The following is a 14760-nucleotide window of genomic DNA, read 5'->3' on the forward strand; positions in this document are numbered from 1 at the left end:
TCGTTGCTCATTACTTGGAGGCCGCTGCCTGTATGCTACCGCCGTCTCGTGCTCTGGAGAACTCGTTTTCTGATTCTGCTAACAAATCAACAAAAGTCACCGGACGCTCGACGAACGATTCGCAAAGCGTCTCAATCCGTCGATCAGCTAACACGGATCGCCAAGATCGGCCAGAGAACGAACGAAGTGTACTTGGTGTAGTACAAATTCCCCATCGATTCAGTGCTGGAATCAGTCGTAGCATTCCGTGACCTTCCTCTTGGTGCAAGCGTCCCTCCGCGCAAGGTCTAATCAAGCTCAATTAGGAGTGCTGATTGTGTTGGACGCCATAACCGCGCCACCGAAAATGGTACAGGACAGTGGTGCCCTCAAGAAGGTGCTGGTGATCGGTGGCGGTGGCCGTGAACATGCCATCTGCTGGAAGATGGCGCGCAGTGAAAGGGTGGACACGGTGCACGTGCTCCCCGGCAGTCCCGGCATTGCGGCCCTTCCGAAGGTGCAGCTAGTGTCCGGTGTTAGCGTGAAGGACTTCAGTGTAAGTGGGAAGGCTTTGGGTACTTTGTGTTAAAGTTAGTGAAATAATCCGTGATCTCTTTGCAGGCCATCGTAGCCTGGTGCAAGCTGAACCAGATCGATCTGGTAGCGGTCGGACCGGAGGACCCGCTGGCCGATGGGCTAGCTGACGCCCTGCAGACGGCCGGAATCAAATGCTTCGGCCCCGGGCGGCGCGGTGCACAGATCGAGGCGGACAAGAACTGGTCGAAAGATTTCATGCACCGGCACGGCATACCGACGGCCCGGTACGCCAGCTTCACCGATGCAGCCGAAGCGAAAGCGTTCATCCGTAGCGCACCGTACGCGGCACTGGTGGTGAAGGCGAGCGGGCTAGCCGCCGGCAAGGGTGTGATCGTGGCGGAAACGATCGACGAAGCGTGCGCCGCCGTGGACGACATCCTCGGCGAGCGGCGGTTCGGTGCGGCCGGCGAGGTCGTCGTTGTGGAGGAGAAGCTGTCCGGCGAGGAAGTGTCCGTGCTGGCGTTCGTGGATTCGCGCACCGTGCGCGTGATGCTGCCGGCCCAGGATCATAAGCGCTTGATGGACCACGATCGCGGCCCGAATACGGGCGGCATGGGCGCGTACTGTCCCTGTCCGATCATCAAACCGGCCCAGCTGGATCTGGTCGTGCGGGAGGTGTTGCAGCGAGCGGTGGATGGACTGCGAGCGGAAGGCATCAAGTACAACGGTATGTATGTGTGTGGTTTTTTTGTGTTGATTGTTGCTGCTTGGTACTAATGAAACGAGGGTGATAAGGAAAACCCCGGCCAGCCTGCCGAAAGGTCAGGATCGATCGAGAAATACTGAAATCGAAAACAAGTAACCGGATGACGTAGCCAATGTGGTCCGTCCGAGTCGCTGAGAGACAAACGCACGCGATCTACCCCCGGTGATAACGGCCAACGCGTGATTATGCTTCCCTTGCTGCTGCTGCTACTACTGCTGCGCCACGCAATCCTTCATGGCAACCAGACAGGAAGGGAGGACTGCGCAGTGATTGACGGAATGGAGCCTCACAGTTTTACCTCACAGTGCTGTTTACTCAATCTCCTTCGCTGTTTATGTTTGTCCCTGTGTTGCATTTCGATGGCGGTTATACGTGTTGTTATTGATTCGATTGAAGCTGGTTAATTAACTAGCCAAATGGGTATGTCGTATAAAGTGCCTAACCAGAGCAAGGCACAGACTTAAACACTCTTAGAAATCATTTTCCTTTTGGCGACGAATCCAATCGTCATTTCATTAAAATTTCAAATAATTCAAACAGCTATAAAACAAAAAATCTTTTTCCCCCGTAATTGATTTAAATTTTGCTTCCTTTTCTGCAGGTGTTTTGTACGCTGGCATGATGCTCACGCCGAACGGGCCAAAAACGCTCGAATTCAACTGCCGGTTCGGCGATCCGGAGACACAGGTCATCCTGCCACTGCTCGAGAGCGATCTGTACGAGGTGATGGAAGCGACCTGCGACGATCGGCTGCACGAGATCAATCTCAAGTTCCGGGCCGGGCTGAGTGCGGTCGGTGTTGTGATGGCCAGCAAGGGCTACCCGGAAACATCCACCAAGGGCTGCGTTATCACAGGTTTGTGTGATGGGTGTGTGTACAGCTTTCCCTTTTTTCTGCGCGTTAACTGATAACAATTGGTGCACTTTTCCTACTACACAGGACTGGACGCTGTTGCTGCACGCGCGGAGCATCTCGTGTTCCATTCCGGGGTGGCCCGGAACGAGCGCGGAGAGTTCGTGACGAACGGTGGCCGGGTGCTGATCACCGTCGTGCTGCACAGCGATCTGAAGCAGGCTGCCGCGCACGCTACGTCCGCCTGCAGCACCGCGATCAGCTTCGACGGTTCGCAGCACCGGTTGGACATCGCGCAGAAAGCATTCAAACAGTAAAGCTTCGTTCGTTCGTCTATTTCGTTTGTTCGATGCACATTTCTTTTTCATTTTTTTTTGTTCGGAAATTTGGAAATAAATGCTTCCCCGTGAGCAGTAGGGGGAAAGGTTAAAGCTCATGTTTGCCATTATCATCAAAGATCCCGTTTGTCACCTGTTTGTGTGTGTCTGTGTATTGTCCCCGCTCATGAAAGTCAGCCATATTTAACATTCATAAATAATAAGCTTACTATTTGGCTAATTTTTGTCTTTTCTTTCCAGCCAAAGTTTGTCGTACAAATCGAGCGGCGTCGACATTGACGCGGGTGACGCGCTGGTGCAGCGCATCAAACCGCTGGCACGTGGTACAAATCGTCCCGGAGTGGTGGGAGGACTAGGTGGGTTTGGTGGATTGTTCCGTTTGAACGATGTAAGTTACCTTGTTACCCAACGTTTTTTTTTTTTTGTTTTTGAATGAAAGGGCAAAATAATAATCCATCCCGCTCCCACTTTTACAGGCGACGTACATCAACCGCGAAGGCAAAACGGTGCGCTACAATGACCCGGTGCTGGTACAGGGTACGGACGGTGTCGGTACGAAGCTGAAGCTAGCGGAAACGCTCAACTGCTGGGACACGATCGGTATCGATCTGGTGGCAATGTGCGCCAACGATGTGCTGTGCGCCGGGGCGGAACCGCTCGCCTTCCTGGACTACATCGCCTGCGGTCGGCTGGAGGTACCGACGGCGGCAATGATCGTGAAGGGCATTGCGGAGGGTTGCCGCGAGACGAACTGTGCCCTGCTCGGCGGTGAGACGGCCGAAATGCCCTCGATGTACGAGAAGGGCAAGTACGATCTGGCCGGCTACTGTGTCGGGGTGGTCGAGCACGACCAAATCCTGCCGCACGTCGACCGCATTCGGGAGGGCGATCTGGTGATCGGGCTGCCGTCGAGCGGTGTGCACAGCAACGGGTTCAGCTTGGTGAACCGAATCCTCGAGCGTACCGGCACGAAGCTAACCGATCCGGCACCGTTCAGCGAGGACGGTCGCAGCACGTTTGGCGAGGAACTGCTCACACCGACGAGCCTGTACGTGACACCGCTGCTACCGTTGCTGCGGCAGGGGGGCGACACGGTGAAAGCGCTGGCCCACATTACCGGCGGTGGGCTGGTGGAAAATGTGCCCCGCGTCCTGCCCGATGCGCTGGGCGTGGAGGTGGACTTTGCCGAGGTGAAAATTCCACCCATCTTCGGTTGGCTGGCAGCGGCCGGTAACGTGACCGAGCGGGAAATGCTGCGCACGTTCAACTGTGGCATCGGCATGGTGGTGATCGTGTCGCAGAACGATCGCACGTGGAAGGAGAAGCTGACGCCGCACGGTGCGGTACTGTTGGGGCGCGTTACGCGCCGAGCACGTGGCACCGATCAGGTGGTGGTGAAAAACTTTACCCAAGCAATCGCAAAGGTGGCGGCAAATTACGTACCGGCCAAGAAATCGCCTACCGCCATATCGTACAAGGACAGTGGGGTGGACATCGGTGCGGGCGATGAGCTGGTGCAGCGGATTAAACCGTTCGCCAAGTCCACCAACCGGCCCGGTGTGATGGGTGGGCTCGGTGGTTTCGGTGGACTGTTTCGGCTGCGCGACACGGGCATGAATCTGGACGATCCCATACTCGTGCTAGGGACGGACGGCGTCGGCACAAAGCTGAAGATTGCGCAGGATTGCGGACTGCACGGTACGGTCGGCATCGATTTGGTGGCCATGTGCGTGAACGACATCATCTGCAACGGTGCGGATCCGCTCGCGTTTCTCGATTACTACGCCTGCGGCCAGCTGGACGTGCCGGTCGCGGCAAAGGTGATCGAGGGCATCGCGGAAGGCTGCCGCCAAGGCAACAGTGCCCTGCTCGGGGGCGAAACGGCCGAAATGCCGGGCATGTACGCGAAGGGTGTGTACGATCTGGCCGGCTTTTCGCTGGGAATAGCCGAGCGCAGCAAGATGCTGCCGCGGACGGACTGCATCTGCCCAGGGGACGTTATCCTGGGACTGCCGTCGAGCGGTGTGCACAGCAATGGGTTCAGCTTGGTGCACAAGATACTGGAATTCACCGGCCACACGTACAACGATGTGGCACCGTTCAGTGCGACGGGGAAATCGTTCGCCGAGGAGCTGCTCGTCCCGACCCGCATCTATGTGCGCGAGCTGCAGTCCCTGCTGGCGGAAGGGTTGGTGAAGGCGCTTGCCCACATCACGGGCGGAGGGTTTACGGAAAATATTCCCCGCGTCCTGCCGGCCGGCGTGGCCGCCTTCCTCGACCTTACCGAGCTGCACATCCCGCCCATCTTCGGCTGGATGGCGCAGGCGGGCAATGTAACGGCGGACGAAATGTTGCGCACGTTTAACTGCGGCATCGGCATGGTGCTGGTCGTGGCCACCGAACACAAGCACACCGTGCTGCAGCGTCTACGCAGCGTGGGTGGAACGGCTCTCGGTACGGTGGTGAAAAAATCGGACCCCCTCGGTCAGCGTGTCATCGTGCAGGGGTTCGAGGATACGCTGCGGATGTCGCAGATTACGTGCTCGCTGCCGAAGAAACGGATCGCCGTGCTCATATCCGGCTCGGGAAGCAACCTCCAGGCACTGATCGATGCAACTCGCAGTTCGATCTTTGGAATTCGGGGCGAAATTGTGATGGTGGTGTCGAACAAGGCGGGCGTCTTCGGGCTGGAACGGGCGGCGAAGGCCGGCATTCCTTCGAAAGTTATCCTGCACAAAGACTACAACACGCGGGAATTGTTTGATGCGGCCGTGTCTAAGGTGCTCGAGCAGGAACGTATCGAGCTTGTGTGTCTGGCCGGTTTTATGCGCATCCTTTCCGAAGGATTCGTGAAGCGCTGGAAGGGTTCGCTAATCAACATTCATCCGGCGCTGCTGCCCCGCCACAAGGGTATCCATGCGCAGCGGCAGGCGCTCGAGGCGGGAGACGTTGAATCGGGCTGTACGGTTCACTTTGTGGATGAAGGCGTTGACACGGGCGCAATCATCCTGCAGGAGCGCGTCCCGATTCTAAGAGGCGACACCGAGGAAGCACTTACCGAGCGCATTCACCAAGCGGAACACGTGGCGTACCCGAAGGCACTACGGTTGGTGGCGAACGGTGTGGCCACTCTCGGGCAGGATGGCACACTGCAGTGGATGAGCTAAACATTTAGACATTAATTGCTAATGATTAGAATCGGATTGCGAAAAGAAAGCGCGCGTTTTGTTAACATTTTAGTTATGCACTGGTTATACTCTGCACTTACAACAGTACACTCAACTAAACAAGGAACCAATAAAACCTAAAACACTTGACCTATTGGTGGCATCAGTTTGTGTCGTTTTCGCCGTTGGTTGCCTATCGTCTTCTACCATCTCTTCTCTGTGTTTCCCTTTCTCTAGCACTTCATTGCCCACGCGCTCCAGACTCAGTTGAACCATCTGCTTGTTCATCATCGGCACGATCAGATTAAATTTATCGATCATTTTGTTAATCTTTGTCACCTCCTCCTGCTGCTGCTCGAGCCACTTTTCCCACTGTTGCTCCTCGCGCACGCTCAACGGCAGATGGCCTAGCTTGGCGCGCAGTCGGCGCAAATCTTCCTTTAGCGCATCCACCGCCTGCCGTATGTCCTTGTGCAGCGTTATCCATTCGGGCGTGAACCCATTGTCGAGCATGATCTTGTTCATCTTGTGCGTGGTAAAGTCCACGTACGGGTTTTGTGACTGATGGTCGGGCAGGGGTTTGCCAAACCCGGACAGATTGCTGAAATCTCCCCTCGAGATCGCTTCCTGGATCAGATCCTCGACAACACGATCGTAGCCGTACTTGGTTTTGATTTCGTGCTTCTTAAAGTAGTCGCCCTTCTTCATAACAGCCGTTTCAGTCGCTTGTGCCTTCGAGAGCCTATGTTCGAGCACGCGTTCCTGCGCTTTGGCGGCGCGCACCGTTTGGTATTGCTTTTGGCGCTGGGCGGGCGTACCGTACCCGATCCCATCGAAGCTCAGGTACTGGCGGTGCTGCGGGGCAGTGTGTTTGATGTCGTACACCTTCACCTCCTCGCGCAGGTCCTCCACGATGCCACGGCGCGCTTTGGCAAACTTTTCCTGCAGTATGCGAAAGGCGCTATCCACTTCTTGGAATCGTTCCGCGCTCGCTTCCGGGTGGCCACTGTCGGGGTGTAGCTTTTTCACCAGCGTCAGGTAAGCCTGCCGGACCGTGTTCTGGTCGGACTGTTCATTCACACCCAGCAGACGGTAGCATTTCTACAACAAAGGGGATAGTGTATTAGTGGCCGGACATAATAAAGAATTTTTTTATTTGTGCCCATTCTACTTACATTATATAATTCGCCTCGCCGTGTGTGGACCATCCTGAAGCAGAAAGAGCTCCCATAATGTTGTGCCAGCGAAACAGCTGCGAAGGTTTTATTCGTAAGCATGTTTGCAAACTTGCTCACTGCACCGAGAAGAAAAATAAAACGATTTCAAAGCATCTTTAAAAAAGCACCCTGAAAGTGCAAAACAAACAACCGGCACTTTGTGACCTTGATCAACAGTATGCGCCAATAGCGACCGAATAACAATCGGAGAAACTTACCAGCCGTGAATGGAGTTGATGCTGATAATAGCACAAAGTGGTTCTGAATGATTATCGTTAATATTGCACAATATTAGACCACACTAGCCATGGTTTGGGAAGGGAAATAGCAACATCAAATGCTGCCATCGGCCAAAAGTGAAACAACATAAATGCGAGCTTTTCCCAGCGAACAACAAAAAACAGCTGGCTGGCGAACAACAAAAAACCGCGCGACTGGTGAGCGGTGAGAAAGTGAATGGGGGGGTACAATAATAAAATAAAATAAACTCACAGGAACATGATCGTCTTTGGGAAGTATAAAGAACACACAATATTTTGCATGATGTTTATAAAATAAAATACAAATAAAAATTAAATAAAAATAATACTTCCCCAGCGCGATTCCAATAGGAATTGTGAGCAATAAAGTTGCTACTATAAACGTGCGAGTTAAACCTCCATTAGAGCGGGAGAGCGATAGCGAAATAGAGAAGGAAGGAGCGAGTGTGCGTGACAGATTCCAAGTTAAACAACAAAAGAAAAACGCACACACACGCATTCTGCTTTCATCACTTTCAGGTTGTCAATGAGAAGAGTCCGTCCCGTAAGTGGAGACGTGGAAAACAGCTGCCCCCGTGGTGTAGGAAAAGTAGCACCAGTGCTCAGCTATTGAACCTCCGAATGTGTGTTTTCCGTCGTGAAAACGTGAACAGTGAATAAACCTAAACGCGTCACGGTGGTGCTTCCCTGTGAGTGAGTGTGTGTCGGCGGCCTTTGTGTTCGAGAGATGGCGGAGAAACGACGTGCCAAGAAGCGAAAGGATGTAAGTTCCGCTGCAAGAGAGCAGCAAGCAGATCCGCCTAAAAACATCAGCCAATCACTCTCCCCCCCCCCCCGCCCGACAGGCGGCGCAAGAAAGGTCAAGGCTTCCATGCCTGCCGCGGCCTGTGCGCCGCCTTGTGTTGTTAAACAAGATAAGAGAAAAGTGTAAACTCGAGCCGCGCCACCAGCCAGCCTGCCTGCCTGCTGAACTAATTTCGTGGTGCCATTTGGCAACGAGTTGGCTGCCCCGTGGCACTGTCGCGACCGACGGGACGGGAAAGAAATGGTGGAGAAAGTTGTTTCCTTCTTCATCGGTTAACCCATTTTGCTTTATGCGCATCGCATCGCGACGTCACGGTCTCGGGGGCCTAATTGATTTGGCCTACTGGCTCCGCCAACTGGTCAACTGGTTCTTGCACCCAGCCCCACCCGTCGCCCTCGGCACGCGTGCGGTACAGGCGCAGGTATTATTATTACGGGATTTGATGGAAAGACCGAGAATCCGCCGTAGCAAGCGAGGCAAATCCAGGCTGCAGAAAAAAAGAGGTCACTGGCTGCGGACACGCTTGAGTGGTGATGCGAGAACCGTTCGTTCGTTCGTCAAGAATTTGTGTGTTGGAATAATCACCTGAACAAACAGCTACGGAGCGTGTATTTTGCGTGCCGCGAATACTTTATTCACGGCGTGACGTACGCTAGTTTTCTTCATCACACTCTTTTTATTGTGCTGTTGCTCCTAACGGATCTCAAGTACCGTGTACTGGTTGCGGAGAGACCACCACCCACCACCACCACTGTGTACCTGCCACGTGTCTTCCCCTCTAGAAGCAGCTGCGATTTCATTGCCAACAGACGCTAAATGACGCCGTACGATATTGACTGTGAGATGAAATTTTGATATCATTTTTTTCGTTTCTTTTTCTTATGCTCCACCCGGTAGGAATACAGCGGTCCCGGAGGCGCAGAACAGGAGATCGAGAAAGCTTCCAAGGATGAGTACAAGGTGGCAAAATGGCTCAAATCGAACGTACCGACGAAAAAAACCAAATTTCTGAATCACAATGTGGAATACTTTTCTGGTGCGTATGTTAGAGGTAGTGTGATTCCCCGCAATGTCCAGTCCAATGCGGAGTTGTGACGTGTAGCGGGACGTGATGTTTGCTCTGGCCCCGTGTTCAACGTAACCGTTGCTAATTGTCTGTTATTGTTTTTTTTCTGCTCCTCCTTCTCGTTCGCTGCATTCTATTTGCTCAACGTGTATTTTTTCTTTTTTTTTAATTGCAGCCATCAAAGCAATCGATGCACTGCTTGCGTCAAAGTTTGCCCAGGGTGACAACTGTCTCTTTCCGCACCGGCAGGCCGTGATTGATTTTATGGGCGATATGCTGTACCACAAGTTTTTCCACCGCGCCCGAAAGGTCCCGGTCAGCGAGCAGGAGCTGCGCGGGAAGAACAGCAAAAAGGCGGCCGCAGAGGCCTTGGTGACGGCCAGCTCGGCTAAGGATGGCTCGAAACAAACGGCGACAAAAGAGGAACGGGCAACCGACGCGGAAAGTAGCCACGCGGAGGGCAGCAAGGCGGTGACGGAAGCGGTAGCGGAAAAGCGAAAGCGCAAGATCCGTCTAGAGATGCACCCAGAGCAGCTGTTTATCGATGGGCACGAGGCGTACGTATGGCTGTACGATCCGATCCCGATGCATTACTGGATCTTTGGCGCATTGCTGGTGGTGGGCGCGATCGTTATCTGTCTATTCCCACTGTGGCCACCGCTGCTGCGAAAGGGTGTGTACTATCTGAGCATAGCGGCGGCCGGCTTTTTGGTGTTTATTCTCGGCCTGGTCGTGTTGCGGTGCATCCTCTTCTGTCTGGTGTGGGTGGTGACCGGTGGAAAGCACCACTTCTGGCTGCTACCGAATCTGACGGAAGATGTCGGCTTCTTTGCCTCCTTCTGGCCACTGTACAATGTAAGTTGGTGGTAATTGATTGAAATTTACAATCTGGATAATTTTTATAATTTCTCTTCTACTATTTCCCCTGCTCTTTCCCGGCAGCATGAATACAAGGACGGTCAGAGTGGCACCGAGAAGGGTAGCAAGAAGACGAAAAAACGAAAACGCGACAAAGACAGTGGCGGCGAAGAGGAGAGTACCACCGCCGGCAATATCCCACCGACGATCGACGAGGTGAAGGAGCGTGACACTGAGGTGGAAAGCGGCAAATCTTCACCATCGCCGGCAGCCGAAGGGTTAAGGCATCGTGGAGCTAAGCAGCAGCAGCAGCCGCAGGAATCTTCACCAGTGTCCGTCCCACCGGTCACAATTGCCGAGTCGATCGACGAGGAGCAAAAGTGAGTGTGTTGAAGCAGCAACGCAAAGCCATGCAATGGGATGGGAAAGGTGTATTATAGTTGCTTACAGCTGTAACTTTGTAAATGTTTTGTTGTGTAAACTAACTGTTTTTTTTTTAATTTTGTTGGTACTGTGCTGGTTTCTAATGTTTGTTTTCTTCATGTAGATCATTAGAACTTCCTTCCGTTATAAAACCTTTCCCTATTTGTTTGTCGATTGTGTAATAAATTTAATTGCTAATTATATGGTTTTGAAGTTGTTTTTCCCTCAAAATTCTAATGACCTGGGGTATTGGATGTATTTTAGATAACGCTTCCTTTTCAGACTGTTTCAGACTGGAGAAATGCATAACATTTACTCATTACAGTGTATATAAAACGCTAATCATTATTGAATTGTCTAGTTGAAAGCTCATTTGTTTAAAGTATTTCTATCCTCTTCTTAAACGTTAATTACAAATTCGATTATCTCATCATTTATGCTGTATAATCTATACAAAAGTAGACGCTTTACACGGTTTTTCGGGGGTTCTCATAGTTGTGGGCCACTTCGTTGACTCTTTCTTATTGGAAATTGACTTCATATGATGGAAATTGGACTCTATGGCATCCTTTTTGGACAGGCGCCTTGGAAATTCCCATTGGATTTGTTCAAAAAGGATGCTATAGAGTAAAATTCCCATTGCATTAAGTTCATGTCACATAAGTAAGTGTCAATAAAGTGTCCCACAGCCATGAGCACTCCTGGAAACCCTATAAAATGCTTTGGCGATACAAATATCTGTCGATGAACTTTACGATGTTGCCAATCTCACTATGTGCGACCATTTTCATTGCAGCTCCGGAACACCGTCGGAAAGTGACTCGGAAGGCTCGCAGCGCTCCTCCACGGGGAAGGACTTTGAGATGGTAGAGCCAGATGAGGTGGATACCTCGTAAAGCAGAACAAGTTAATCGACATGCGCGCGTTACATTTTCATATCACCCTCAATCCACGACTGCAGCAGTACTAGCTGCATACTAGCTGAAATGGATCGGATAGCAGCACCTATCATTTTCGTACCACATCTGCAAACCAAACCCTGCAAAAAGAAAAAAAAACAACAACACCACCACAACCAACACATGTACACACTGTACGATCATCACATCACGATTTGCATCCGCATCAGCCAAAGTTGTTTCCCCGTCTCCCCACAACAACTTTCCCATGTGTGTACAATAATCAAAAGCACGCATGAGATACGTTGACCAATGGCCAAATTCCGCCCCACTCCACATGTTCGGCGTTTCGGGGTGATTTTGATAGTACCGGCGCGCTGTCAGAAGGCGCGCATTCGGGTGGCACGGAGTGAATCTCTGCGCCCGCGTGCCGTCAGTCGTTTCGCAACCGATCGCAATGATCGTTACGGTGCTTTTCGCGCGAGTTGAAAACCCCCAGTCCGAACAGTGCATTCCACACAGCGAGCCATCAAGACCATCTCATTAGCCAAAGTCTACTAATGGACAGTGTTTTATCTCGTAACGACGGTTTTGGTTTAGCTTTTAAAATGTAAGTCACTTTGGACCACAGTGGATCTGCTGTGCTGGAAGTGGGGTTTGCTGGTTTTATTACGAATTTTATCGGTGCCCTCAAAAGGTGAATAATATCAAGCGAAAATAATTGAACCTTCTGGTCGTGATTTCGGAAGCACATATGACGCAATCGTGAGCCTAAATGTTAAGAGTTAATTGCATAGAGATACAGAATAATGGGTCATTGTTTAGAACACCTATTTCACCGCACATCTGTCTATGCCTGGGATGGAACTTAATGCCAGCAGACAAAAAATCAAAACGATTCAAACAAATTACAAACCCAACAAATTAGAGATGAATGAATGCATCCCAATCTTTTCCGCATGGTTCAATCGATTCGGCACCACCCAAATGCTCGGAATCTTTCCCACTCTTTGTTATCAGTGCTCTGCTGGCTGGTGGAGCCATTGCGTTATCGGTTCACTTCCGTGCTGAAGCATTAGAAGAAGCAATCGTTTGTGGTTGGAGGGAGCGATGGTGTGTGGGGAAGGCATTTGTTCGAGCACCAAAATACAACGAAAACATTTGGCAGAAACCGCAGGCACAAAATAAAAACACAACCACACAAAAACGATTTCAGATTTAGAATCGAAAATCTCAAACCGGAAGTGGAGTCTCTGAAGCATGAAGGGCGCATGAACAGCCAACGGTAGTAGTGTAAAGCCAACGGTCGAGCCGGAGCGTAACCAAGCCACGTGCAGGCGAGCCCTGAGTTGTTTGTGTGCGGGTGTGGTTCGTGGGATCAGTTTTGGAAGAGTGAATGAATTTTCGGACATTAAAATACCGCTCGAGGGCTGCTCACGCGGAGTTATCACATGCCGTCAGATCGAGCAGTGGCTGTTGGCTTTATATTCACTATGTTCTGTGCGCATCGTATGCATCTTCCCTATCCCATCCCTTTCAGCTATGTAGATTGTGTGTCCATTTAGCGTGTTCTTTATCCCGGACGTGTGGCAAATGTCCGTACAAATTGCAAACACGTATTACATACTACATACAAAGGACGGAGAGAGCGAAGCTAAAGACGCCCCCGGGGCAACATAATATTATGTGGACAGGCCGGTGATAAAGCATTTTACGTGGTGTGAAACAGTAAAACAAAACAAAATAGAAACTCTGGCAGACGATTAACGGGCTACAACAAATCAAAACACGCAACAGTATCGCGAGCCGTTAGTAAACGACGTTAGTATGTAGACCGAGAGAGAGACAGTGAGTGGAAGAATGAGAGATAGAGGAAACGAAAAAAAAACGACAAAAGGTTTTTGTAGTGTGTGTGTGCAAACGTTAGGTAAGGTTATATTATTCAAAATAAAATTTATGGTATGAAAAATAGTAAACAACAGTGGAGTTGTCGTTTACGTCGTTTATTGCCCTTTTATGGGAGGGTGCTCGTTGAAGCTGTATTTCAATTGCAGAATATTAATGTATTGTTTTAAATAACATTTACTAGGAAAAATGATGATCATTAAATGCATGAATAATGTTAATAGCCGAAACGTTGTCGATCGTAAGCGTTAAATACTTGACTGGACGATTCATTGACGGCAGACCATCCGCTAACGTCGTCCCACAATATACCACAACAAACGGAGGGTGAAAAAGTACAGTATTTCCACCATACCGAGCACACTGAAACCAAGGAAAAATCCGGCCGTACCTCCAATCGATACTGGAGAAAGGAAACAGCACATCAACACATCAACACACTAGCACAAAAGGTAGGTTCGAGTTACCACTCGAAGAATGGGTCCGGTTTGGTACTCACCCAACAAATCAGTGAAGGTAAACAGTAGCTGCCGGCTGAACCGTACCAAAGGGTAGCGCTTCACAACAATCAGCCCACCGATGCTGCCGATAAGCTTTTGCGTTTGCTTCAGAACCTGTAGGATGGAGGGAAACGGACACGTAAACGGATGGATGCAGCAGCAATGGCAGTTGCACGGTGCAAAGTAAATCCCACCGGAACGTGCTCTTCTGGTGTGAAACGGTTGACACACTGCAGTTGCAGCACAATTCGATTAAGAGGGGATTTACTGTTGGAAATCTTAGAAAACGGAATACGGCTCCGCCTTCGGTTTCGCAACAAGCAGCCATTACCTGTCTGTGCTCGATGATAACCTTCGAGTCGACACAGTTCTGCTCGCAGTAGCACGGTATACCCTTTTTGTCGTTAATGTCCTGCTTGAACTCGAGGAACAGCTTCTGGTAGCGCGGAAAACACTTTATCAGCTGCTTGTAGTGGCACACCTTCTTTGCTCTTGGTCCTTCTGCAAGTGAAATTGTGAATCAGCGAAAAGGAGCTTCTATACCAGGGTATCAAAAACTTACCAGGATTAGGATAGAAATGAGGAATACATCCGCACAGTTTGTAGGCCAGCTGAATGCGACACTCTTGCAGACAGATGCCCTTAGTGTAGATGGAATAGTGCGTCAGGTTGGACTCGTAATGAAACCGGCAGCCCCGTTGGGAGATCGTAGTATCCCTGCAGGGAGATAGAGGGCGTTAGTGTGCGACGTGTCTAGAGGTAACACCGTCCTGTGCGACGCGCCGCCTACTCTTTAAAGTCCTTCGTGGTGACGATTTCGATAGAAAACGTTTCGTACTCATGTGCCTCGTTCGTCAGTGGTTGATACTTTGCGATGTTCAGTGTTTCATAAGGGCTGTGATAAAAGATCTAAATGTAAAAACCGACGCACGGAAATTATTAGTGACACAGTGTGCTGGTGTGATCGGTTGCGGAATGCTTGTGTTACTAGCTGCGGTGCTAAATCCATTACCGTAATCGGTGGCTCAAAGCCAATAAAGCTGTACGTGATGTCGCCGTCGAAAAGGTTCCCGTACCGAACATTGTGCACTGTACGCGTCGAGTAGAAATCGTCCAACGGTAGCTCCCTCCCGGTCAACAACAGACTGTGGTGGAATTGAAACTGAACTTGTAAAATCGTTTGCCTC

The 14760-nt window shown here is 50.8% G+C and overlaps 4 protein-coding genes across 6 annotated transcripts in view; 3 read left to right on the forward strand and 1 right to left on the reverse strand.

Annotated features, from left to right (window-relative positions):
* LOC121596657 (trifunctional purine biosynthetic protein adenosine-3) lies at window positions 1-5790 on the forward strand. Its single transcript, XM_041921786.1, has 6 exons — window positions 1-535; window positions 601-1243; window positions 1884-2138; window positions 2223-2448; window positions 2714-2861; window positions 2950-5790. The coding sequence occupies exons 1-6, from the start codon at window positions 347-349 to the stop codon at window positions 5638-5640; spliced, it is 4152 nt and encodes a 1383-aa protein (XP_041777720.1). The 5' UTR covers window positions 1-346; the 3' UTR covers window positions 5641-5790.
* Window positions 5752-14760, reverse strand: part of LOC121596661 (dnaJ homolog subfamily C member 28) — a 9246-nt gene continuing 237 nt past the window's right edge. The window contains exons 2-8 of one of the 3 annotated variants that reach the window (XM_041921795.1): window positions 14586-14718; window positions 14364-14482; window positions 14136-14290; window positions 13905-14074; window positions 13573-13687; window positions 6816-6934; window positions 5752-6741 (exon numbers count right to left, since the gene is read on the reverse strand). In XM_041921795.1, the coding sequence (XP_041777729.1) occupies window positions 5752-6741; window positions 6816-6934; window positions 13573-13687; window positions 13905-14074; window positions 14136-14290; window positions 14364-14482; window positions 14586-14718 (1801 nt within the window). Of the gene's footprint in view, window positions 6742-6815; window positions 6987-7075; window positions 7373-13572; window positions 13688-13904; window positions 14075-14135; window positions 14291-14363; window positions 14483-14585; window positions 14719-14760 lie in introns of those variants that run through there. The other 2 variants (XM_041921797.1, XM_041921796.1) reach the window with 2 other exon arrangements.
* Window positions 7603-13096, forward strand: LOC121596662 (translocation protein SEC62). The gene is made up of 5 exons (XM_041921798.1): window positions 7603-7880; window positions 8820-8958; window positions 9164-9843; window positions 9931-10226; window positions 11066-13096. Exons 1-5 carry the CDS (start codon window positions 7845-7847, stop codon window positions 11163-11165), a joined length of 1251 nt encoding a protein of 416 aa, XP_041777732.1. The 5' UTR covers window positions 7603-7844; the 3' UTR covers window positions 11166-13096.
* Window positions 13398-14760, forward strand: part of LOC121596658 (neprilysin-1) — a 19797-nt gene continuing 18434 nt past the window's right edge. The window contains exon 1 of the mRNA XM_041921791.1: window positions 13398-13525. The gene's annotated coding sequence lies outside the window, so the exon portion shown is untranslated. The remainder of the gene's footprint in view (window positions 13526-14760) is intronic.

Source organism: Anopheles merus, chromosome 3R, assembly GCF_017562075.2.
Source record: "Anopheles merus strain MAF chromosome 3R, AmerM5.1, whole genome shotgun sequence".
Classification (NCBI taxonomy): Eukaryota; Metazoa; Arthropoda; class Insecta; order Diptera; family Culicidae; genus Anopheles; species Anopheles merus.